Here is a 27,954-nt window from a genome sequence, read left to right on the forward strand (position 1 = left end):
CGCTCTGACATCACTGTGATGTCAGGGGAACCAAATCCCCTTTATGCCCATATATGGAGATCCCTGTGATGCCAGGGGAACCATAAAAGGACAACTAGGTAGTCATCCGGCAACAGCTCACAGCTGTGAAGCCGGGAGGAGTTCAGATTGACAATCAGGTTCACAGGAGGGGAGGGTGCGAGCAAAGTGTGGTAGAACAGGGGAAGGGCAAGGGCCAGACCCAGAATTTGACATACTGAAAGTATTGCAACTTCTCACTTGTGCAGACTAACGTGTCCATTTATTGCACTGCACTCACACTGACAACACAACACACACACATACACACCTCTTTGTTATTGTCACCCCAAAACCCTCACCCTGTCCTCTTAAAGAGCCCATGGTCAATTATGCCCAAAAAGATTCACTACAATGCAGTCATTTCAGACATGCAGGATCTATTGTCTTCATCATTGTCATATTTAATGTCCAACCTAATAGTGTTGACACAGTCTCCACCATGGAGTGAAAGGCAGGTTACTTGAGCAGCTGCACCGTCCCTTGCAGCCATATTTGATGAGCTCAAGTACTGCCTTTGGAGCAGGGAGGGCAAGACACCTGACTGGAACATACCCTTCACTCTCTGAATTCCATCTATTTTCTTCGATTGGTGGAAGCTCAGGGCAATTTGTCAGGTATGATTTATCCTGCATTGTGACGTAGTTGGCACGGATGTGGTAGCAGTGCAGCACGAGTTGGAGGTAGCATCTCACCCTCAGTTCTTTGACAGAAATAGTTCCCATCTGAGTAATCGCAGGGTTGTTGGACCTTTTGAACTGTAAACATGGCATGCAAAATGCTCTAATGACTGCAATGTTGATGGAAGCTCACCAATAATAAGAAGCTCAGGAGGAATGGAACCCTTTAAGGTCCTTGAAGTGGTTAATGACTTGGTCATCATCACCAGGCTTCAAGTAAGCATTGACCCATGACTTTTTGGAGATTCCAACAAAATTCTCTTCCCCAGCCAGCACCAGAAAAATCATGTAGGCCAAGGAACCCTTGACATTTGTGACATCCAATAACTTGAACTTGCTTGAATATGTGTGTGTGCACTTCCACAAAATCATGTCCCTTGATGAAGGTATCGTATTATGATGCCTACTTTGTCATACCTGACAAATTGCCCCAAGCTTCGATCAATCGAAGAAAATAGATGGCATTTAGAGTGGAGGGAATGTTCCAGTCAGGTGTCTTGCCCTCCCTGCTCCAAAGGCAGTACTTGAGCCCATCGCATTTGGCTGCAAAGCAGGTTGCACTCCTCCCTGCAAATGCTATGGTGGAGACTGTCAACACATATGTCTTGCAAATTATGGAGGACATGTACAGTATTTTAGTGAATCTCTTTGGGCATAATTGACCATGAGCTCTTTAAGAGGATAGGGTGAGGGTTTTGGGGTGACGATTAACAAAGAGGTGTGTGTGTGTGTGTGTGTGTGTGTGTGTGTGTGTGTGTGTGTGTGTGTGTGTGTGTGTGTGTGTGTGTGTGTGTGTGTGTGTGTTTTGTCAGTGTGAGTGCAGTGCAATAAATGGACACGTTAGTCTGCACACCCAAAGTGAGAAGTTGCAATACCTTAATCCCTGCAGTAACACCTGTCAACCATAACTGTCTAACACAAAAAACGTATAAATAATACTGAGAATACTAATAAATCATCGAAGTACAATACATGAACCCAGGATACATAAAAACATACATAAAAAAGAAAATCCTTTCCCATTAAGATTTGGTGGGCCCCCTGTAGTAACTATGAGGACCCCCCAAGGGTTCCGGACCCCCTGAGGAAGACCTCTGGTATTTTGCTTTCTCATTTTTGTTTTCAGAGCCCAGCTACAACAACTTTTATGCTTCAATTATGATCTAATTTAACACTGTTCTGGAGCAGGAGCAGAGCGATTACTGTGATAGGCTCATGGGTCTGTCTAGGGGGTCCCAGGTGAGGAAAGATCCCAACCAAAAGTCAGAACGGTTATTCTGGCTGCTTTAAAAGTCTAATGAATCAACTCAGGATGTTTTAAAACCTACAAAACTCTAATATTATGAAAAAGACATTAACTGGCTATAGCGTACAGTTCTGGGAGGTCCCAAAATAGATAACCCCAAGAAAGGGGGTGGGGGTCCGGAACATTTTACACCCATCATTTACTCAGTCGATTCCTTGACCCAGAAAACATAGGATTGGCATGTTTAATTAAGTTTCTAGGTTGTCTAGAAGCCAAGAAAGCACAAATTATGTATTTTATGTCGGCCATTTTGAACGTCCAAAATGGCAGCTTTGCAGGTGTCTGTGCAAATGCAAACAAAGATTTTTGGATTCCCCATGGTCTGAAGATTCCAGAAATGTATAGTTTTACTAATCTCCAAAAAAATCCAACACAAATACATAGTGGACCTGACTAAAGTTCCCACTTTGCTCAGGAGAGTTTTACAAAGGAAGGAAGGGGGGAGAGAGCCTGGGAGCCTGGAGCTCGGAGCTCCAGGGCCCAGGGGCCGGCCCCTCACTGCTCGAGGCCGACCTGGGGGCCTCGGCCTTGGCCGAGGGACCACCCACGGACCCCCTGGAGCCCGAAAAAAAAAAAAATCCATAGCGGATACCCAAGCTCGCCAAACGCTTTAGGCTCCTATTCTACCGCCCTTTGGGCCTCGCGCTCGAGCCTGGTACCGTTGGAACCGGCTCGCCGCCCCGCACACGATGGTGCCATCGCGGACCCCCGCGGACCCCCAGGGCCGACGCCAGGCCCCGAAAACCGGGCCTGGCGACCTCCAGGGACCACCGCTGGTGGTCCCCGGAAGTCCCTGGCGGGCCTCCGAGCACCGCCGCCCGGGGACCACCACCAGGGACCCCCGCGGACCCCCAGGGCCGGCCCCAGGCCCCAAAAACCGGCCTGGGGACCACTTTTTCTTCTAAGTCCAGCTGGACTCGTCCGTGCAACGTCATAGGGGGTGGATTGAGATTCCAGGGGGCGGATTGATTCATTCTCATACTATCCAATAGCATCCCCCATCACAATCCGCCCCTAATCTTTGGTCTGCAGACAGATGCGACTCACTCACTCACTCACTCACTCACTCACTCACTCACTCACTCACTCACTCACTCACTCACTCACTCACTCACTCACTCACACACACACACACACACAAATGTACACACACACACACAAATGCACACACACACACACACACACACACACACACACACACACACACAAATGCATGCGCGCGTGCACACACACACACACACACACACACACACACACACACACACACACACACACACACACACACACACACACACACACACACACACACACACACACACACACACACACACACACACACACAACACACACACACACACACACACACACACACACACACACACACACACACACACACACAGAGCTCCTTCCTGCTGCACACTCAGCAGTCCAGAGGTTGTGCTGATTGGTTGATACGGTCAGGTATTGATCACTGATCAGGGAGTCATCCATCTAGACTCACACTGTGTGTGTGTGTGTGTGTGTGTGTGTGCGTGCGTGCGTGCGTGCGTGCGTGCGTGCGTGCGTGCGTGCGTGCGTGCGTGCGTGCGTGCGTGCGTGCGTGCGTGCGTGCGTGCGTGTTTGTGTGTGTTTGTGTGTGTTTGTGCGCGTGCGTGTGTGCGTGCGTGTGTGTGTGTTACTATAATTGTGAGGACCAAATGTACTCCACTAGTATATTATTAAAGTAATAATATAATATTAGTAGAATTGATAAATACATTCTGAGGATGATTTTCCTGCAGCTCCTCGTAAGATAAATGGTTGTTTTTGTTGTTTTTTATAAATTGTGTTTAGATTCAGATTAAAAGATTCACGTTGGGGTTCAGAGTTAGATTAGACATTTAGAGGTTTAGGAGCTTTTAGGTTGGAGTGAGGATCTTCATTAATTAAATATCTTTGCTTTACTGCAGCAACTCACTTTACTGCAGCAACTCACTTTACTGCAACAACTCACTTTACTGCAACAACTCACTTTACTGCAGCAACTCACTTTACTGCAGCAACTCACTTTACTCAAAGATATTTAATTAATGAAGATCCTCATTGGATCCACTAGAGCGCGACATGGTACACAAATCCTACAAATAGACTCCTAAGTGGGCGCCAGCTCTGACGGCAAATCTCGCGCACGTCCTGTTTACTGGTGCTATAGATCCCGCGAGAGTGTGTTGCTGGGACAGCTAAGAGCAATATTAAAGTTGATTTTCTCAGTTGTGTCGCTGAAAAAAGCCACTTTAGTATGACAATTTTGTTAATATTATGTGGCTTGTGATGATCCGGTCCAATATTTAGTTCAGTGACTATAGCTTCTGAACTATTATTTTGCTCTGTGTTCACGTTAGCTCTCCCATTGTAAATTAATAGACTCCAAACATGCTTCCGCCTCCTAAAAAGGTATCTACCTACGTCACACAGAAACGGGAAGTACAGGTCTTTTGCACCCTCTTGCTATCGCCCTCTTGGCTTTACTGCAGCAACTCACTTTACTGCAACAACTCACTTTACTGCAGCAACTCACTTTACTGCAACAACTCACTTTACTGCAGCAACTCACTTTACTGCAACAACTCACTTTACTGCAGACCTTCATACTGAACTGCTTTACTGCAGACAGAACTGCTTTACTGCAGACAGAACTGCTTTACTAGGCTGTACCGTAACGGGTCCACTTGGTTCCACACTCTCAGAGTTACCGTATACCTTAAAGGTCCGTGGATGTGTAGGGTACATCGTTCTCAATCGTTTTCATGTCAAGGACCCCCAAAATGATGTGTATTTAGCCTCAAATCTAAATTATTCAAAATATGACGGATATCCCCGCCCGTCCACTTGCATTGAGTTGCTCACCCAGCGCATGAAGCGTACTTCCGCGTTTGAGACGCCCCTGAAACGTGACGTGGTGGGGCTTCTATTTTGCTTCTGTGACGCATTTTGCGTCATAGTTTGTGTTCATGGACGCGCTGGGGCTCTAATTCATGAACGAGCACTTCCGCTATGAACGCGCGTCAATACAAAGAAGCCTAGATGCGCGTTCATGAGGTTCATGAATAGAAGCCCCAACTGCAGTACCTCAAACGGCTTGCTTAGACGTGTCCAGTGGTCTGGACCTCGACAGCAAGGGCTGCTCCAGGGGGGGCTAGAGGGGGCTTTAGCCCCCCTCGGTGAAGGCTTAGCACCCCATAAGCCCCCCCACCTCACAGACCCAATTGTGATGAAAAATATTTTAGGAATAAATAGATAAAATATATATGAATATGTGAAAGACAATTGATTGATTTCTATGTAAACCATGCTATAAAACATACTTTTTATGCTGGAAAGCATCTTCAGCCCCACAAAAACCCTCTCTGTTCACCTATCTAACCCTAACCCAAAACCCTACCTGTTCACCTAGAGTCCTCTACCAATGATCTGCTCTGTTCAGTTATCCATACCCTATAGGTGGGAGTGAATCACGTTTGTCATATTAGTACTATTAGTACTATTCATTATTGTTTGCTGCCAAAATTCATTCGCCCCCGCCCTAAAAGAGCCAGCTCCCCCATGTAAAAAATGTACATGCATAGTGCCTGGAACCTTTAAAATAGCCTCTCTAAAACAGGCTATAGGATTGTGCCAATTACATGGAGGAAAATGATTTCTTAATAGTGACAGTGCTTTGCAAGTATAACCAATTTGTTTCATGTTCTTATTGCTTTGATAATAATACAATGAAATGAAATGAAATTAAATCCATATCAGTGGTGAGGATGTCTGAATAAATACAAAAAAGAAAATAGGGAGATCGAGGCAAAGGGGGAACATGGTTGTGTTTCTGTGTGCGTGTGTGGTATGTGTGTGTGTGTGTGCGTGCGTGCGTGCGTGCGTGTGTGTGTGTCTGTATGACTTCCATTCATATTAACGTGGGTGTGTGTGTGTAATTGTGTGTGTTTGTATATTGTAATGGTGGCTGCATGTGTACAGTAGTCTATGTGTGTGTGTCCACTAAACACAGACAGAGCTGTATGTGTTGCTCAAATTAACTTCACCTTGTTGTAAACTGAAGACAAGATGCAATGTATCCTCCTCTCCATTCCTCCTCTCTCCCTCTCTCTCTCTCTCTCTCTCTCTCTCTCTCTCTCTCTCTCTCTCTCTCTCTCTCTCTCTCTCCTCTCCTCTCCTCTCCATTCCTCCTCTCTCCCTCTCTCTCTTAGGGTTAGGGTTAGGGGTTAACGTTAACTCCCTCTCTCTCTGACCGTCAGACTCAGAGTGAGAGAACAACAGCGCAACGTTCTTCTCTCTTCCTCACTGTTGCATAATCCGGCCGATCTACTCTCATTTATCTCACTAGCGCCCCCACTACAAACAGTGCAGGCGGCTGGCCGTATTGCACCATAGTACTACACCATACAGTAGGTTAAATGGGAAATCCCTGGTGTTATGAAAACTCGATATTTGCCGGCAACATATCCATAATTATCGCGGGAGATAATACCGCGGTATATCGAAATATCGATATTTTGTCCCAGGCCTAGACAGAAAGACGTGTAATAATGGATGTTTTCAGGGCGTTCGACACGTTGGTGTCCTAGACAGAAAGACGTGTAATAATGGATGTTTTCAGGGCGTTCGACACGTTGGTGTCCTAGACAGAAAGACGTGTAATAATGGATGTTTTCAGGGCGTTCGACACGTTGGTGGCCTAGACAGAAAGACGTGTAATAATGGATGTTTTCAGGGCGTTCGACACGTTGGTGTCCTAGACAGAAAGACGTGTAATAATGGATGTTTTCAGGGCGTTCGACACGTTGGTGTCCTAGACAGAAAGACGTGTAATAATGGATGTTTTCAGGGCGTTCGACACGTTGGTGTCCTAGACAGAAAGACGTGTAATAATGGATGTTTTCAGGGCGTTCGACACGTTGGTGTCCTAGACAGAAAGACGTGTAATAATGGATGTTTTCAGGGCGTTCGACACGTTGGTGTCCTAGACAGAAAGACGTGTAATAATGGATGTTTTCAGGGCGTTCGACACGTTGGTGTCCTAGACAGAAAGACGTGTAATAATGGATGTTTTCAGGGCGTTCGACACGTTGGTGTCCTAGACAGAAAGACGTGTAATAATGGATGTTTTCAGGGCGTTCGACACGTTGGTGTCCTAGACAGAAAGACGTGTAATAATGGATGTTTTCAGGGCGTTCGACACGTTGGTGTCCTAGACAGAACGACGTGTAATAATGGATGTTTTCAGGGCATTCGACACGTTGGTGTCCTAGACAGAAAGACGTGTAATAATGGATGTTTTCAGGGCGTTCGACACGTTGGTGTCCTAGACAGAAAGACGTGTAATAATGGATGTTTTCAGGGCATTCGACACGTTGGTGTCCTAGACAGAAAGACGTGTAATAATGGATGTTTTCAGGGCGTTCGACACGTTGGTGTCAGAGCAGCAGAATGAGAAGGTAAAAACAGTAAAGGTGTCTGACCGTCGTGGTTGGCGTTGCCCAGCGTCCAGGGTTAGGGTTAGGGTTAGGGTTAGGGTTAAGGGTTAGGGTTAGGGTTAAGGGTTAGGGTTAAGGGTTAGGGTTAGGGTTAGGGTTAGGGTTTAGGGGTTAACGTTAGGGTTAGGGTTAAGGTAAACTGTTTACCGTCGTGGTTGGCGTTGCCGAGCGTCCAGGGTTCGTCCGAGTCGAAGTGCGTGTCTCCTCCGATGCCCGGGCCGGGGAAGTAGGCGTGGGCCAGGAAGCCCCCCTCCCCGTCGAACGGAGAGCTGTCGCCATGGAAACCAGAGGCGAAGAAGATCATGATGTCAGCCTCCTTGCCCTCGTTCTTTATGTCCGAGTACGGGACCTCCTGATTGGAGGAGAGGAGAGGGGAGGGTTAGGGTTAGGGTTAGGGTTAGATCATAATGTCAGCCTCCTTGCCCTCGTTCTTGATGTCAGAGTACGGGACCTCCTGGGGGGGGGGTGGGCGGGGGGGAGAGGGGAGGAGAGGAGAGGAGAGGAGGGGAGGGGAGGGGAGGGGAGGAGAGAAGAGGAGAGGAGAGGAGAGGAGAGGAGAGGAGAGGAGAGGAGAGGAGAGGAGGGGAGGGGAGGGGAGCAGATCTTCAAGCTCGTTTCAAGCTTGTAGATCTGCTACTTTTGATACTTTAGTCTGACGCTGCAGTATGATGGAGGAGGGTTAGGGTTAGGTAACCCTAACCCTAACCCTAACCGAGTATGATGGAGGAGGTCTAACCCTGTCAGACAGACAGTGATGAGTTAAATGACAGACAGACAGCGATGAGTTAAATGACAGACAGACAGCGATGAGTTAAATGACAGACAGACAGTGATGAGTTAAATGACAGACAGTGATGAGTTAAATGACAGACAGACAGTGATGAGTTAAATGACAGACAGACAGTGATGAGTTAAATGACAGACAGACAGACAGTGATGAGTTAAATGACAGACAGACAGACAGTGATGAGTTAAATGACAGACAGACAGACAGACAGCGATGAGTTAAATGACAGACAGACAGACAGTGATGGGTTAAATGACAGACAGACAGACAGTGATGGGTTAAATGACAGACAGACAGCGATGGGTTAAATGACAGACAGACAGACAGACAGACAGTGATGGGTTAAATGACAGACAGACAGACAGACAGTGATGGGTTAAATGACAGACAGACAGACAGTGATGAGTTAAATGACAGACAGACAGACAGTGATGAGTTGATTGACAGACAGACAGTGATGAGTTAAATGACAGACAGATAGACAGTGATGGGTTAAATGACAGACAGACAGACAGACAGACAGACAGACAGTGATGAGTTAAATGACAGACAGATAGACAGTGATGAGTTGATTGACAGACAGACAGTGATTGACAGACAGATACCTGGAAGGTGAGTGGCGTGACGGCCTGCCACACGTTGAAGGCTTGTCGGATGGCCTTCTGAGTGTCCTTCTCACCAACCTTAGGAGTGTAGTTAGATATACTGTGGAAGAGAGAGAGAGAGAGAGAGAGAGAGAGAGAGAGAGAGAGAGAGAGAGAGAGAGAGAGAGAGAGAGAGAGAGAGATTTGAGATATTAAAACCACTTCTTTCCAATTTAGTTCATATTATATATACTTAACACAATGACTGCCCCGGCCCGAGTTGCACGAGCTGGGCCCGGTGTCTACTCATGCCACGGCCCGAGTTGAAAGAGTTGTAATTTTATCATAATTAATGATTTTACATTGATTACTTACAGTACGTCGCTCCGGTGTAATAATGGATGTTTTCAGGGCGTGTGAATCGGTAAAAGTCCACGATTCGATTACAATGCACATTGGGCGTGCATGTGAAGTGAAGCCCGGCCATAGAGAATGCATTATATCCCCAAAAAGAAATCTCCATTTTCTCTAAAACAGACTTTTACAGCCAAAACATGGCAAAAAATACATGTTTTCATGTTCTTCACTCTGTCTAGTGCTAGTGGCCATCTTAGACTGTGTCATGTGACCCACGCTGGACCAATCGTGTGACTAGATCGCTTACACAAGGGAAGACCCAGCAGGAAAGACCCAGCCTCCCCCAGCCAATCACAGTCAAAGCAGCGGTGCCATGTGATCTGGACAAAAACCATTAACCCTTTGTTGCTGGCGGCCGAAGAAGTGTGTAACTAGAGACTCTGATCTTTCATATGGCGCATGGTTTGACATTCTCACATCAACACACAATTAGGAAAAAAATTGTAAAAAAAAAAAAGAAAAGTGTAAAAAGTGTGTGGCAGGGAACTGGGTAAGTCGATTTTTAAAGAAGGCAGTCATTGTGTTAAGGGATATATTCCCTTAAGTATTTCATTAAACATACCTGGACATTTTCTTTTTTTATAAATCTTTTTATTGGGGCACAATTTTACATAACAAAAAACAGACAAAAACAAAACAAAACAGACAAAAAACTAAATAAAAAAATACAGTATAATAGTAGCGCAACAACAACAACAACATCAGCAAATGCATGACTCATGTCTTACAGTTCATGTCAGACAGTTGACCCAGCTCTATGTCTTACAGTTCATGTCAGACAGTTGACCAGGCTCTCATATCTTACAGTTCATGTCAGACAGTTGACCAGGCTCTCATATCTTACAGTTCATGTCAGACAGTTGACCAGGCTCTCATATCATACAGTTCATGTCAGACAGTTGACCTTTGACCCGGCTCCCAGCTGGGAGAACAATGGGGACCAAAGGTCCTGGAACACCCGTCCTCGATTATGTATTTCAAAAGTCAGTTTCTCCAGCGGTAGTAGTTGAGCTAATTGCTCTAGGAACATCCAGTGGTAATAGTTGAGCTAATTGCTCTAGGAACATCCAGTGGTAATAGTTGAGCTAATTGCTCTAGAAACATCCAGTGGTAGTAGTTGAGCTAATTGCTCTAGGAACATCCAGTGGTAATAGTTGAGCTAATTGCTCTAGAAACATCCAGTGGTAATAGTTGAGCTAATTGCTCTAGGAACATCCAGTGGTAGTAGTTGAGCTAATTGCTCTAGAAACATCCAGTGGTAATAGTTGAGCTAATTGCTCTAGGAACATCCAGTGGTAGTAGTTGAGCTAATTGCTCTAGGAACATCCAGTGGTAGTAGTTGAGCTAATTGCTCTAGGAACATCCAGTGGTAATAGTTGAGCTAATTGCTCTAGGAACATCCAGTGGTAATAGTTGAGCTAATTGCTCTAGGAACATCCAGTGGTAGTAGTTGAGCTAATTGCTCTAGGAACATCCAGTGGTAGTAGTTGAGCTAATTGATCTTGGAACATCCCAAAGGTGGGTGACAATTCATCTTTCCAGAACTAAAGAATACAATTTTTAGCAAAATATGTTATGGTAATTAACAGTCTATATTTTTATGTCCATCCTGATCTCCGATAAATCGTTCAATAGGTAGACACATGGGGACAAATCAAATTCTGTTTCCAGTACAGACCAGGACATTTCAGAGGGAGACAGTGTAGAGAGACAGACAGTAGGACAGCTGAGAGAGAGACAGTGTAGGAGAGACAGTGTAGAGAGACAGACAGTGTAGGAATGACAGACAGTAGGACAGCTGAGAGACAGACAGTGTAGGAGAGACAGACAGTAGGACAGCTGAGAGAGAGACAGTGTAGGAGAGACAGAATGTGAGAAAGCTGAGAGGGAGACAGTGTAGGACAGACAGTGTAGAGAGACAGTGTAGGAGAGACAGACAGTAGGACAGCTGAGAGACAGACAGTGTAGGAGAGACAGACAGTAGGACAGCTGAGAGACAGACAGTGTAGGAGAGACAGACAGTAGGACAGCTGAGAGACAGACCGACAGTGTAGGAGAGACAGACAGCTGAGAGACAGACAGTGTAGGAGAGACAGACAGTAGGACAGCTGAGAGGGAGACAGTGTAGGAGAGACAGACAGTAGGACAGCTGAGAGACAGACAGTGTAGGAGAGACAGACAGTAGGACAGCTGAGAGGGAGACAGTGTAGGAGAGACAGACAGTAGGACAGCTGAGAGACAGACAATGTAGGAGAGACAGACAGTAGGACAGCTGAGAGACAGACAGTGTAGGAGAGACAGACAGTAGGACAGCTGAGAGGGAGACAGTGTAGGAGAGACAGACAGCTGAGAGACAGACAGTGTAGGAGAGACAGACAGTAGGACAGCTGAGAGGGAGACAGTGTAGGAGAGACAGACAGTAGGACAGCTGAGAGGGAGACAGTGTAGGAGAGACAGACAGTGTAGGAGAGACAGACAGCTGAGAGACAGACCGTGTAGGACAGACAGTGTAGAGAGACAGTAAGTAACAAAGCCTTGCGGAGAAAGACTGCAGACAGCAATCAGCTGAGTCCATTTCACATAACGTCTCTCAGCAGGGGGTAAATACATTGTTCCCATGGAGAATATATGTTAGTGAAACTAAATATCAAAGCATTAGGGAATCGCTGTGATTCAACATTTCAACTGGAGTGCACAGGAGGAACTTCCTAACGTGAATAAAGAAGAGCGATGTCTGGCGTGATGCAAAGGCAGGTTTTACTCGCCCCTCTCCTTTATGGGCAGTTTGCTGCTGCAGCGCACTGTGATTGGATACATAACATATAGACGCCTTGCATTGTGGGTTGCCGCCAGGGACGTGCTGGGCCCCTGTTTCAGCCCGGGAAAAAGAGTTGTAGAGGCCCTCATTGCGCGCTATGGAGAGAGATCTCTCTCTATAGCGCTGCTGCTACTCAAAGATTCGCAATTTCAGATCATGACAAGTGACAAGCCAGTGGGCCAATTACATGAGTTATATTTCGTTGTTGTCGGGTGGAAACCTTGTCGGGTCCAAAACCGTTTGTTTTGTATTTATCATTTTAAAAATGATTTAAACTAGTGAAAACAGCCGATCTACAAGCACACAACGCGTCGCACTGCGAGGCTTTGTGTGCTTGTAGATCGGCTGTTTTCACTACTTTTGTGTGACGCCCTTGTATGATGAAGCAGGTCTTTGCTTTGTGAAAAAATGTACAAATTTGAAACTTGGAGATATGAGGTTTCTGCCCGACAGTGACGATTTACTTTGTTGGCCGCCCAGCCCCCAAAATGGAACGAAGGCCGACATTTTACTTTTTCCTAATGGCCGGCCTGGACCGGCCGGGAAGGAACCGGCCGTTCGGGAGTTGTCCCGCTTTTCCCAATGGCCAGCACGTCCCTGGTTGCAGCGTATCATCCAATGTAAACCAATTCCACTTTTCATGTCTTTTGTTGACTGCATCAACAACGCTACGCCTGGTGGTGAAGGAACACGATGAGATGGAGACAAAAAGGACAAGTCAATTTGAGACGTTTTCAATGTTCTGGTTTTTGAACGGCGAAGCTTTGACAGTAAATGTATTCATGAAGTAAACAATTGCTCTTTGGTTACGGCTGGAACACCATGAGAGAAAAATACACATCCCTTGTTGTAATGTAGCAAACCTCACAACAGACAGTGTTTTGAGGTAAAGCTATCATACAGAAAACAATACATTTCACATGTCTCACAGTATTAAACAGATATTGCCAATGTTGTAAATATTGTAGAACTAAGAAGAGCAGTTCCAACCTAGTATCCATGCGCATCGCAACGCGTTGTGAGCTTGTAGATCAGCTATTTTCAAATGGCCGAAATATACAGTATACTGTATACCAGTGCTTCACAAATGGGGGTACGCGGGGGTACTGCAGGGGGTACAGGAGAAAATGGGAATATGTATTTTACTGTTATGGGTACAAAACATTGATCAATAACTTGACTAGTACAACTGTTATTGAATAGAAAGCAATGTTTATTTGCCATTATGTTGTTTTATTTGGAACATATTGGCCTTTTGGACTTTTGATGTACATTTAATAAGCAGAATGCTGTAGTCAGGGGAAGGGGGGACCTGGGGGTACTGCAACCCCCAGGGGTACCTGGGGGTACTCCTGGGGGTACTGCAACCAAAACACTTTGAGAACCAGTGCTGTACATACATATACTAGTATATATATATATATACATATGTATATACTAGTGTATACAACTGAAGTGGTTGGTGTCTTTTGTAATAATAATCAAAATCGACAAAGTAACAATAGTTTTCATATAATTGTAGTGGAGAAGTACGATATTTTCCTCCTTGAGTAAATGTACTTGCTTACTAAAAAAGACTGCTGTGCTTTGAACATGTTTTAGTTTAGTTGTGTGAGAGAAGTGCCCTAAGCTTCTTCTCACCCACACGTTAGTTACATGTTAGCTTATCTAATTTAGTTAATTACTTTGATGGTCACAAGATTGTATCTGTCCTGTAGTTTGTGTGAAGAGCTGCTGTGCATAATAATTGTCATCCATTAATTTTCATAAAAGTCCTCGTTTAAATGTTAGATGTTCCAAAATAATGAAAGGGTAGAGTCATGAAAAAAAGTAGATTCTGTCAGTCAGCCACTTAATTAAGTGTGCCTGCCATGCAATGGCAAAACACTTATTGTAATCCGCCATACTTAAGTCAGTAAGTAAGTAAGTAAGTCATGTTCTTGCAAATTTCTGCTCGTAATAACTGCCGCACAATTTACGCCACCCCCGCAATATATACATCAAAATGTGCGGCTCGGCCGGGAATGGTGTGCTATTACTTTTCTTTCCGATCCGCGATACGATTGCGATGTAATTCGCAAAAAACGACGCCCAAAAACCCCATTGACTTTGAATGGGGGACTCCGAAAAATAGGGTTAGGGTTTTTTTTCTCAAAATGTTTTTTTCTTAAATTTTTTTTTTCTCAAAAAAAAATTTTCTCAAATTTTTTTTTTCTCAAAATTTTTTTTTTCTCAAATTTTTTTTTCTCAATTTTTTTTTTCTCAAAAATGTTTTTTTTCTCAAATTATTTTTTTCTCAAATTATTTTTTTCTCAATTTTTTTTTTTCTCAAAACATTTTTTTTTCAGAAAAATTTTTTTTCTCAAAAATTTTTTTCTCAAAAACCTTTTTTTTCTCAAAAACCTTTTTTTTCTCAAAAACCTTTTTTTTCTCAAAAAACTTTCTTTCTCAAAAAACTTTTTTTGTCAAAAAACTTTTTTTTCTCAAAAAACTTTTTTTTTCTCAAAAAACATTTTTTTCTAAAAAAACTGTCGTTAAAGTGCGACCCGTGATAACGGCCGAAAATGCGCCAAAACGCCACTAATTAGTCGAAATGGCTGTGGGTGGTGTCATATGAAGAACCATAATGTTAAAGCTTATGCAAAAAATGCTAATGTTAAAAAATTTAACGCTAATGCTAACACCAACCGCTACACAAGGTTGCACAGACTTAGCGAGCTGCAGGCACACTTAAAATTTCTTGGAAATTTTCTTTTCTAGTCTAAGTACTACTACTAAAAGTCGTTAAATGTGTCACTTTTTTGGCATGAATTCCTTTTTGACGGTGCCTGGTACAAGAGATAATTATTACACGTTTCACTTGGCAGTTTGAATGGACTTGTTTCTTTGTAGAAACACAGACGTAGTTGACAGCTCTGGAGTCCTACTTTGTAATGGACTGATCTATCTATCTATCTATCTATCTATCTATCTATCTATCTATCTACCTACCTACCTACCTACCTACCTACCTACCTACCTATCTATCTATCTATCTATCTATCTACCTACCTACCTACCTACCTATCTATCTATCTATCTATCTATCTATCTATCTATCTATCTATCTATCTATCTACCTATCTACCTATCTATATATCTATCTAGTTGACAGCTCTACTTTGTAATGGACTGAAGGTGATAATAAAGTATTGCCTTCACCCATTTAGATCTGGAACCACTTTAACCATTATTTAATGCTTTAACTATTAACAACAGCAGATCTACAAGCTCACAGCACGGCACCAAGTGCCACACTGCGACTGGTCGGACAACGCAGAGGCGTTTCACAGCAAGGGGAAAAGCAGGCTGTTTTTCCTGAGAAGAATAAGATCGTTTGGCGTGTGCATGTGCAATAGGATGCTACAGATGTTCTACCAGTCTGTCATGGCAAGTGTCCTCTTTTTTGGAATAACCTGCTGGGGTGGCAACAACAGAGCAGTGACACCTTTAACCTAAATAGACTGGTGAGGAAAGCTGGCTCTGTTGTTGGGTCCTCTCTGCAGGGGGTGGAGGAAGTAACCAGGGTGTGAACGGCTAGGAAGCTGGACTCCATCTTGAACAACTCCTCCCACCCCCTCCATCTAGAGATCTTCAGTTATTGGAGTAAGAGAGGAAACGACCGTTTTGTCTACCCAGGATGGAGATGCGAGAGACTTGGAAAGTCTTTTGTACCGGCTGCCCTTAAAATGTACAATGAGACACACAATGGTCGATTGAGGAGGACTACCTTCCTAACCTAGGATGACGGATCTATTGTACTGACTCTGACCTCTAAGGACCTTCCAGGGAGGGTGCTCATGTGGGTCTGGCTGTGACACCCTTTCTAGTTTCTTTTCCTTTCGAGTTGTTTTTTTTCGCACATATTTTTTGACACTGCACTATTAGGTTGTGTTAGTAGTTTTGGGTATTTTTGCTAGTGTTTGACATGACAGTGAAATACTTGTTGCACTAACTAGCATTGACTGCTATGGTCACTTTTGATTTGGACACTGTACTATTTTGATAGTTGTGCGCTCTTTACTGTACTCTGTTCTTGTTTTTCTTTTATCTTTTTCCTACTTCTCTTTGTAAATAACCTTATACTGCTGTGCTGCCTCTGGGCAACTGATTTTCCTCCTTGGGATAATAAAGGTATCTATCTAGATCTGCTATTTGTTTTTAAATAGTGATTTTTATTTTTTTTATTTTTTTGCTAATCTTTGAATATCTTCATAAAACATAAAACATTTATAACTCAAATATTTGCTTCCGGGTGGTCCCTAGAACAACATATTTTGAGATGGGGGCATTGGGGGTCCTTGGTCAAATACATGTAATTCTAGGGTCCTTGACATGAAAACGTTCAAGCACCACTGACATAGGAAGATGCGTTTTTCAAAAACCCTTTTTTAAAAGACATTTATGGAATCGGGTCAAAACATTCAAAGACTTGCACAAATGATCACGATTTTTCAAAAAAATAGCAGATCTACAAGCTCGCAGAGTGACACTAAAAATAGCAGATCTACAAGCTTGCAGAGCAGATCTACAAGCTCACAGAGCGGGACTCGGTGCTGCACTGTGAAAAAAAATCACACCTAGTGTGAAGTGAGTTATAGTGCTATTCATGAGTTAATTTCATCAAGCGTCCTGCTAGCCAATCACAGCGCGTCCTTCGAAGCTTGGCCAATGGCAACCTGGCACACAACAAACTTTGAGGCGTTTGTGCAGGACGGAGGCCTGACGTAAACCCAGTCAGTTTACTGAAGGCCTGGACATGTTTTTACCTTTGGTTTTTGACCGGACAAAGCCAGACGTTGGAGCTAGGAGCACCGCTTAAAGATCTGGTTTAGGATTAGCCATAGGTTAGATTTAGAGGTTGGAATGAGATAAAAAACACGGTTTAACAAAAAAAAATCCTAATTTCCTTGCACGCCTGTGTGATGTCAGAGTGATGTCACTGCGTGTCATCGTGGTCTGATAAGCCGTTGTCCAAATAAATAAAATGGCGACACTCCACGCTAAGTTCATACACGTCATTAACGTTAGATTAACGCTCAATTCGTGATTCACTCGTATGCTTTTTCATCATGAATTGATCATCATAAGTAATACATTAATATTAATCATAATTAATCATTCCTGCTAATTAATGCTTATTAAGTCGCTACATTGACTTGACTTTCACTGTTGTGTGTAAATGGCGTCGGCCAGTTCTCTCTATTCCCAGGAGGAGGAGTCACAGTGTTCTCAGCGGCAGCAGCAACGTTCTCAGGCCTCGGCCCAACCAGACGAACCAGACGAGGTCGGCTGTGACGTCTGCATGGAGACCAAGCTCCGAGCCCTGAAGTCCTGCCTGGTGTGTCTGACCGCCTACTGCCACGCCCACCTGGAGCCCCACCTCAGGGTGTCGGGGCTGAGGAGACACAAACTCATCGACCCCGTGAAGAACCTGGAGGACATGTGCATGTGCAAGAAACACGACCGGGCTCTGGAGCTGTTCTGCAAGACGGACCGCGTGTGCGTCTGCAAGTCCTGCACGCAGTCGGAGCACAAGCTGCACCGCATCGTCTCCCTGGAGGAGGAGTCTGAGGGGCAGAAGGCGGAGCTGGGGAAGACGCAGGCGGAGCTGCAGCAGATGATCCAGGAGCGGCAGCTGAAGATCCAGGAGGTCAGGCTCTCGGTGGAGCTCGGCAGGAAGGACGCCGACAAGGAGATAGCCGAGACGTGCGTGCGCTTCTTCGGGGCTCTGACGAGCTGCGTGGAAAAGCACAAGATAAAAGAGAAACAGACCGAAGGCTTCGTCGAGCAGCTGGAAAAGGAGATCGCCGAGTTGAGGAGGAGAAGCTCCGAGATGACGAGGCTCCTCTCGCACGCTGAACACCACCTCTACTTCCTCCAGAACTTCATGTCCATCAACACCCCGCTGCCCACCAAGGACTGGGCCAAGGTCGACGTCCATCCATCGTCGTACGTGGGGACGGTGAGGACCTCCGTGGCTCAGCTGGAGAAGACGCTCGGCCGAGAGGTGGAGAAGCTCTACGACGCAGAGCTGAGGAGAATCCGGCAACACGCGGTGGACGTAACTCTGGACGCCGACACGGCCAATCCCTGGCTCGTCCTGTCTGACGACGGGAAGCAAGTGAATCACGGAGACGTGTGGCAGTCTCTCCCAGACAATGCACAGAGGTTCTCCCTGTGTCACTGCGTCTTGGGACAACAGAGCTTCTCCTCAGGAAGGTCTTACTACGAGGTTCAGGTTGGAGAGAAAACCGCCTGGTATTTAGGAGTGACCAGGGAGTCCATCGACAGGAAGGGACCGATCAAACCGAGACCCAACAACGGTTTCTGGACGATAGGACTGAAGAACGGCTCCTACAAGGCTCTCGCCGGCCCTTCTCTCCTGCTCCCCGTGAGAGGGGAGGTCCAGACGCTGGGAGTGTTTGTGGATCACGAGGAGGGTCTGGTCTCCTTTTATGACGTGGAGGCCAGAGTTCACCTCTACTCTTTCACTGGCTGCGCCTTCACTGAGAAACTCTTTCCGTTCTTCTGTACCTGCGTTAATTATAATGGTAAGAACGCTGCTCCGTTGATCATCTCTTCGGTCAAACACTCAGATTAGACACGCATGCCGAGTCTGAAGTCAATTAAATTAAATAATATACCCACACATGCATGCGGATTTAACACATGTATATATCGTGACTTTTTGTTTTTTGGTTAATTAGATTGAGTGAATTGTTTTGCAACCATAGCTTATAGGCTATGGTTATATAGGCTTATAGGCTACGTCCCACCCCTAATAGCTTATAGAACTGAAGTCAAGTTAAAACACCTCTTGAATGGCTCACATTCAGAGATAGTAATTACTAATCTATCAATCCCATCATGCATTGCAGGGGTTGCATTTCCTTTGTTTACGTCTGTTCCTTCTATGCTCTCTGAGACCAAACGTTCACTCACTGCCCCCTGCTGGAGCTGTCTGGAACTGGTGGCTCAGGAGGATTATTGCAACCATCGCAAGTTACTATGAAAAGCTCCACCAGCTGTCTGTCCCTCCGTCAGTCAGTCTGTCCGTCATGTCACGTCACGTCACGTCACGTCACGTCACACTTTTTCCCCTACTCTTATCTCCGGCAATGTTTCCCCTATCCATGCCAAACTTTGCACACACACTCCTTGGCTGGCAAACCACAACCTCCACCCTTGATTTCACATGCCCCTGTTCTAGCGCCACCATGAGGCTGCATGTATAAATGCGACCTGACGGTTGCTTATCTCCGATTAGGGAGTCTTAATGGTTTATAGCTATATGTACACAATGTTTTTAACCAAAATGTCATTGGTTCTACAATGACAGATCCAACTACAATGACACAAGCCAACAGACTATTAATACCCTTCAAAACAATCATGTATGAATCATGGACCCAATTTTTGGACAAAACCGAGGTAAGTGTTAGCATAATTAGGCAAATTACTTTCACTCCACTGCATTTAAAAGACAAACTATTTGTACTTGTTAATTTTAGGTTGGCTTTTTTCTTTGTTTGAGATTTTGCTAATGAGAAAGGGTTCATATAGTATTTTCAAAGGTTTATTGTGTTTTCCTTTTCTTGATTTGATCTGAGCTGTGCTAACCGCTTCTACATCTGGCTTTGTGTGTATGTATGTACGTCAGTAAGTCCGTCTCGCAGAGCTTGGCATTGGCCAAGCTCCGTGAGGCGCTTAATGAAGTTAACTCATAAAAGGCACTGGTCACTTCACCCTGGGTGTGATTTCTCTATGATTTTACAGGTGTTTCTATTGTGTAGCATAGTGGTGGTTCTACAAGCATTCCAGTGCACGTTTCTGTAAGAATAAAATGTACTTTACGTGTACTTTTGATTAGTGAAAGGGAGATTTCACTTTCAAACATCATTTAATGTCTACTCAGGCTTTTGTGAACGCCCAGGACAGGTTCTTTTAAGTTGCTTGTTCAGTATTTAGATTATTGATTCATTTAATCAGACTCATTTATACAAACCTATTGTAACGTCAAACTCCATTTTAACCATATTTGATTAATTGAAAACACCAGTCCTTGTTTCTGGTGACTCATACTGCCCTGAGGGGCCGAAGCCATGATTCTTTTGATAACCTTTTTCCTTGATTTAAACATTTTGTTGTATTTTTGTATGTTTTCATTTCCCCCAAAAATATAAAAAAAATAAAAGGAAAAAAGTAATTAAAAAAACATGGCCCCCTCATGCATTAGAACCAAGGATGGGTGTTTTCATGGTTGAATATCAACCTCTAAATAATGAATCAAAGGAACTTAAAAACGGTCCGAGGTTCACAAAAGCCTGAGTAGACGTTAAAATGACCCCAAACAAGTATTTTTTTCAGTAGTGCTAAGCGCGCCTACATCTGGCTTTGTCTGTTTGTACAGTACAGTATGTATGTATGTATGTATGTATGTATGTATGTATGTATGTACAGTATGTATGTATGTATGTATGTATGTATGTATGTATGTATGTATGTATGTATGTACAGTATGTATGTACAGTATGTATGTACGAACAGTATGTACGTATGTACGTATGTACGTATGTACGTATGTATACGTATGTACAGTATGTATGTATGTATGTATGTATGTATGTATGTACAATATGTATGTATGTATGTATGTATGTATGTATGCATGTGTAACGGAGGTGATCCGAACCTCCCCACCCGGCTTCGTACCCGGGTTTCCCACGCGAAAGTCCAATATCTTAACCACTAGACCAAAGAGACATCTCTTTGGTCTGGAGGAGATACTAGACTTTTGAGGCTTCAAGGCTGGGGCTGCGACTCTCTCCGTCACATATGTATGTATGTCTGTATGTACAGTATGTATGTATGTATGTATGTATGTATGTATGTATGTATGTATGTATGTATGTATGTATGTACGTACAGTATGTATGTACAGTATGTATGTATTTATGTACAGTATGTATGTATGTATGAATGTATGTATGTATGTATGTATGTATGTATGTATGTATGTATGTATGTATGTATGTATGTATCTATGTACAGTATGTATGTATGTATGTATGTATGTATGTATGTACAGTATGTATGTATGTATGTATGTATGTATGTATGTATGTATGTATGTATGTACAGTATGTATGTATGTACCGTATGTATGTATGTATGTATGTATGTATGTATGTATGTATGTATGTATGTATGTATGTATGTATGTATGTATGTATGTACGTACAGTATGTATGTATGTATGTATGTATGTATGTATGTATGTATGTATGTGTGTGTGTGTGTGTGTGTGTGTGTGTGTGTGTGTGTGTGTGTATGTATGTATGTATGTATGTATGTATGTATGTATGTATGTATGTAGCTATGTATGTATGTATGTATGTATGTATGTATGTATGTATGTATGTATGTATGTATGTATGTATGTATGTATGTACGTACGTACAGTATGTATGTATGTATGTATGTATGTATGTATGTATGTATGTATGTATGTATGTACAGTATGTATGTATGTATGTATGTATGTATGTATGTATGTATGTATGTACGTACGTACAGTATGTATGTATGTATGTATGTATGTATGTATGTATGTATGTATGTATGTATGTACAGTATGTATGTATGTATGTATGTATGTATGTATGTACAGTATGTATGTATGTATGTATGTATGTATGTATGTATGTATGATGTATGTATGTATGAATGATGTATGTATGTATGTATGTATGTATGTATGTATGTATGAATGATGTATGTATGTATGTATGTATGTATGTATGTATGTATGTATGTATGTATGTATGTATGTATGTATGTATGTATGTACGTACAGTATGTATGTATGTATGTATGTATGTATGTATGTATGTATGTATGTATGTATGTATGTATGTATATGTATGTATGTATGTATGTATGTATGTATGTATGTATGTATGTATAGATGTATGTATGTATGTATGTATGTATGTATGTATGTATGTATAGATGTATGTATGTATGTATGTATGTATGTATGTATGTATGTCTGTCCCACACTTAAAGATGCAGTGCCATGATCCCCCTAAAACATGATGATCAGGTATTATGATTCTACTAGGAGGAAGATCTTTTTCCAGAAAGGTGTAGTGAAAGTGTTTAAATTAGGTTTTTATGTGGCCACACCCACCAGTTCATTAAGTATGCCTGGTTGTCAGGTGGTTGGTGACCCAGCTGAAGTTAGCCACACCCACAGTGTTGGGTGTATGATTATTTTATGATGTCATTAACTCAGTGTTTTTCGATCAGGCCTTTTGACTCTTGAGGCTTTCAGCTTTCAGGAAGAAACCAAAATACACAGGGAAGGCAAATGTGCACATTTTAACCACACCCGGTGGTCTATTACAGTAATGTTAACTCCATAGACACATACAAAACAGGAAAAGTACAAAACTATGGCACCACCTCCTCAATGAAACTAGGAATGCAGTTCCTAGAGAAACTGCGTGGGCTTGCTGAAAACAGTACAAAAAGTACACATCCACATTCTGTGACAACATGCACAGTTGCAGAATGTATAGCATTATACCATTTATAACCATAATATAAATGTAAGACAGAATTTGCTGATGCATACAACATCAACATACTGGAAAACTGTTTTTCCAAACAAGTTGTAGCTCAAAAGATGTGAACTATTTTTAAGTGCCAAATAATGTGGATGGCAGTTTTATAAATAGTAAGACAAAATGTTGACTATTTCTAAGTGCCAACAATGTGGATGGCAGTGATAAAAATGGTAAGACAGAATTCCTCCGAGTAAGGAGAAATATACAAGCAGGGATAACCGTGTAAAGCTGAACAAGTTGAAGTTCGAACAGAATGTTGAAGCTCAAGAACAAAAGACTAGTTTTAGGTGCCAAGAAAATGTGGATGGGACAATTAAGTGTGCAAGCAGGCCCACAATGAACTCATAAAAAGCATTTACAATTACTCTAATACTAGTGATCTAGTAACATTCTGACTGAGCAACTTTGACCGGGAGTACTTTAGTCTAGTAGGAAAGGGGGGTTAGGGATATATAAATATTGTCCCAAGGGGTTCATTTTTAATGATTTCTTGCACCTACCCATTCACTTACTATAGAGGAAAAATAGATCCCCCAAAATATCTTCTTTAAGTAGCATGTGAGGGGTCTAAGTGGGGGTTTTTCATGATTCTGAATCCATTGCAAGCATTTGTGTCCCAGCGCGGCTGACGGCTAGTCATTGAATTTTTCATAGCTACAAAATGCTATATTGGTTGTGGAGATTGACCCAACAGTTTTGAAGATATGGCTTATAGAATGATGCCATGCTGAAATACTACTTTTCAAGTTCTAAATTTGGGAGGACCAACAGAATTATGTCCCGATCTCTCACATTAATTAAAAAAAGTCTTATTTACATGCAGAGTTAAGCTCTGGCGTTTAAGTGAAATGTAGCCTGATATTTATGACATGCTTTTGTGGCTTTATCACATTTTAGGAAAAAAAAAAAAAGTAATTTCAGCTGTGGTCTAAAGTAGTGGCTTCCCAAATGACTGCCCCAGTGTCATGCTCAGTCACATTTATTTTGCATGAAAAGCATTCCTTGGGCTATAAACGGCCCCTCAAAACTATGGTTTTGTGGTGAAAAGTGATGAGTCGTCACTTTTCAGAGTCATCACTTTTCACAGTTTTGTGGCGTCCATTTTATTAAACAAAGGAATGTTTTTCGCAGAATCTTAAAATATACCCTTTAAGGATTAAGAACAATCAGGTGGCAAAATAAAATCCACCCTATGCACATGGACCCCCCTTTCCTACCAGACTACTTATATATACCTAACCCTAACCCTACTTATATGTGTCTCTACTGCTAGAGTATGATGGAATAAAATCCACCCTATGCACGTGGACCCCCCTTTCCTACGAGAGTACTTATATGTGTCTCTACTGCTAGAGGGGATGTCAAACATACGGCCCGCGGGCCGGATCCGGCCCGCGGCCCAGGCTTGTAGAGCATACATTTCAGAGCATTTAGGGAAAAAAAGTAAGTCTCTAGCCCATTCCTGTCAAGAGTTATGATTGTTTTAAGAATTAACCTAACTAATGCCTTCTCACTGCAGGCTAGGTTTCTCCTAGCCTCGCAAGCCATCCCGAGTTACGTCATCACCAATGTGCTTCCTTTCTCGGTCTGGTGTCCCTCCCATCGAGCCTCTTTATTAGCAATTTTTTTCTAATGGCCAATCAAAAGGCTGCATTTCGAGCGAGCCCGCCTCACACCGCTCCTGATTGGTCGAGCGGCTGCTACAGCTCTCGCATTTTGACAACAAACATGGTGGACCCCATGTCCGATGCGAGTTCACAAATCGCAAATAAAAGCTGCATTAAGCGAAGTTTTATCTGAAATAAACGGCATCTCATAACTTAAAAACGAACAAACAGTTTGCACTGGAATTTCTGTCTGGAAAAGATGTATTTGATGTTCTCCCGACGATGTTTTGATGCGCTGATGACTACTGAATGGACCTGTCAGTCAAAGTAAGTAACTACGTCATCGCGTAATGCATTGTCTATGGGGAACTCCCAGACTCTCCTTTTGGAGAGTCTGGCTGTTGCGAGGCTAGGTTTCTCCCACCTGGCAGTGATTGAGTTGATTGATTGGAATGTTAAGTGACCAGCTCTCTCTCTCTCTTTGAAGATGACAGCATTGCTAGGAATGGGGTGGGGGGTACGAATAATACCTGAACATACCTACAATATTCGAACTGTACTCAAAGATTACACATATTAGACATGGAAATTAATGTTAACTCAAACTCTGCCCTCAAAATACCCCTTTGTACCCCTTCTCTGCCATGCCCGTAGAACCCGTAAATGTAATAAAAATTAATTAAAAACATTTTTTTTATCGAAGCGGAACTAAAATAGGCCGGAACTAATGCTCCGTGATCGGTTTCTACACGGACACATTATTGAGCGGACAACTTAACATTGAGTCCCTTGAACCGGAAGCGGATGTCCGTCCTCTATTTTGGCCCGTTAGCTTTCTGTCTAAACTCCGTGGCTTACAGATGGAGAACTTATTGATCAATTGAAACAATTTCAACGGATTCGAGAAGCTGATGGAATACGCGAACACACGATGCATAGCAGTGTCCGATCACGCACGATGGGAACTGGACGAGCGCCCACGTTAACAGGTAGGAGAAGCCGGCAGTGAAAGACATAGAGAAATCAACGGGCTTTACGGCCGTAAACTACGAATGAGTTAAGAAAATAACTTATTTAAAAAATATAATAATAATAAAATGTAAAAGTTTTATTATTCAGATATTTTCTGAATATGCCATTATTGTTCAATACTTTTATTCTTTTATTATAAAATACAATAAAAATAATTATTGTCCTGCATCAATAATATATTGTTTTAGCCATTTACAAATTATAGCAGAGACTATCAGGAATTGAATTATTCTATTATCAAATGGTTTATTTTTATTGGCACTTCTTAAAGGAGTAGTTCACCCCCAAAATGCCATGGAGCCAATGGAGACTCATTCTTAAAACAGAAATTTGATTACAATAAATGCATGCCTATTGATTCCGGATGGGGACCCAAATGCATTTGGGTCCCCATCCGGAATCAATGGGGGGAAGTGTACTATTATCACATTTTTGTCTCAGTAATGCGACAAATACAATAAAAATATATTATTGAACTCAAGTCTCCATGGCGTGAGTAATCAAAGAAAAAAAAAGTCATTTTGGGGATGAACTACTCCTTTAAACAAATAGCATCTCTCGTACCTAACTGCAACTGTAATACCAATAATGAAAGTAGCTATTTTACTTAATAATGAACACAATTTGTAAAATGGTATACTGCTATACTGCTAGCTACAGCAGTGGCTGAGACGACAGGAAGAAAAACAGAGCGAACATGTGCGTGAGTGTGCATGCCATCCGATCCGCGACTGGTTCGGCCCTCATCAAGTCGCCTTTCATCCAATGCAGCCCTCACCCCAAAATGAGTTTGACACCCCTGCTCTATAGCAATGATTACTGTCACCCCAAAATGAGTTGGACACCCCTGCTCTATACCATACACTACTTATATGTATCTCTACTGTATTCTAGTCTATATACTAACCCTGCTAGAGTGTGATGGAGGTCAGTGACTGCGGACGCTGTCCGTGGTGCTGAATAATAAGCTGGGTTATTTTAGCCTGGCGGTGCCAGCCTCCATCACACACTTCAGCCTCCATCACACACTTCAGCCTCTATCACACACTTCAGCCTCTATCACACACTTCAGCCTCTATCACACACTTCAGCCTCCATCACACACTTCAGCCTCCATCACACACTTCAGCCTTCAGCCTCTATCACACACTTCAGCCTCTATCACACACTTCAGCCTCTATCACACACTTCAGCCTCCATCACACACTTCAGCCTCCATCACACACTTCAGCCTCCATCACACACTTCAGCCTTCAGCCTCTATCACACACTTCAGCCTCCATCACACACTTCAGCCTCTATCACACACTTCAGCCTCCATCACACACTTCAGCCTCCATCACACACTTCAGCCTTCAGCCTCTATCACACACTTCAGCCTCTATCACACACTTCAGCCTCTATCACACACTTCAGCCTCCATCACACACTTCAGCCTCCATCACACACTTCAGCCTTCAGCCTCTATCACACACTTCAGCCTCTATCAGCCTCTATCACACACTTCAGCCTCCATCACACACTTCAGCCTCTATCACACACTTCAGCCTCCATCACACACTTCAGCCTCTATCACACACTTCAGCCTCTATCACACACTTCAGCCTCCATCACACACTTCAGCCTCTATCACACACTTCAGCCTCTATCACACACTTCAGCCTCCATCACACACTTCAGCCTCTATCACACACTTCAGCCTCTATCACACACTTCAGCCTCCATCACACACTTCAGCCTCCATCACACACTTCAGCCTCCATCACACACTTCAGCCTTCAGCCTCTATCACACACTTCAGCCTCCATCACACACTTCAGCCTCTATCACACACTTCAGCCTCCATCACACACTTCAGCCTCCATCACACACTTCAGCCTTCAGCCTCTATCACACACTTCAGCCTCTATCACATACTTCAGCCTCTATCAGCCTCTATCACACACTTCAGCCTCCATCACACACTTCAGCCTCTATCACACACTTCAGCCTCCATCACACACTTCAGCCTCCATCACACACTTCAGCCTCCATCACACACTTCAGCCTCTATCACACACTTCAGCCTCCATCACACACTTCAGCCTCTATCACACACTTCAGCCTCTATCACACACTTCAGCCTCTATCACACACTTCGTTTTGGGAAGAGAGTCTGGGGTTGCAGGGAGAGATTCCATTTCTGAAAGCCTGGTGAGCTCTTAATTGCTCCCTTTGAACTTCAAAGGGGTTGCACAATAAGGAAATTAATTGATTGGGCCACACAAGTGTCAAGACCTCATTAGTGTTCCTTCTAATCAATACAACATCAAAGACAACTACATGTTTGATGCCTGTCATAGAGGGGAGGGGGAGGGGGGAATGTTTTTGTGTCCACACAGCCTACAGCCCTGATTGGCTAACCCTTTCTGGTGGCTGGTGGAAATGGAATCTCAAATGTGAGGCTCCAAACACCACGGGGTGGTGTTGTACGG

General features: G+C 43.3%; 1 protein-coding gene across 1 annotated transcript in view; it reads right to left on the bottom strand.

Annotated features, from left to right (window-relative positions):
* Positions 1-27,954, bottom strand: part of LOC308286491 (matrix metalloproteinase-24-like) — a gene marked incomplete at its 3' end in the record, with an annotated part of 133,698 nt that overhangs the window by 55,215 nt on the left and 50,529 nt on the right. Inside the window, 2 exon segments of the mRNA XM_080727530.1 lie at positions 7,710-7,914; positions 8,955-9,054. Of these exon segments, the coding sequence (XP_080583656.1) occupies positions 7,710-7,914; positions 8,955-9,054 (305 nt within the window).

This window comes from Nannobrachium achirus (assembly GCF_963921795.1).
Source record: "Nannobrachium achirus genome assembly, chromosome: 6".
NCBI classification, from domain to species: Eukaryota; Metazoa; Chordata; class Actinopteri; order Myctophiformes; family Myctophidae; genus Nannobrachium; species Nannobrachium achirus.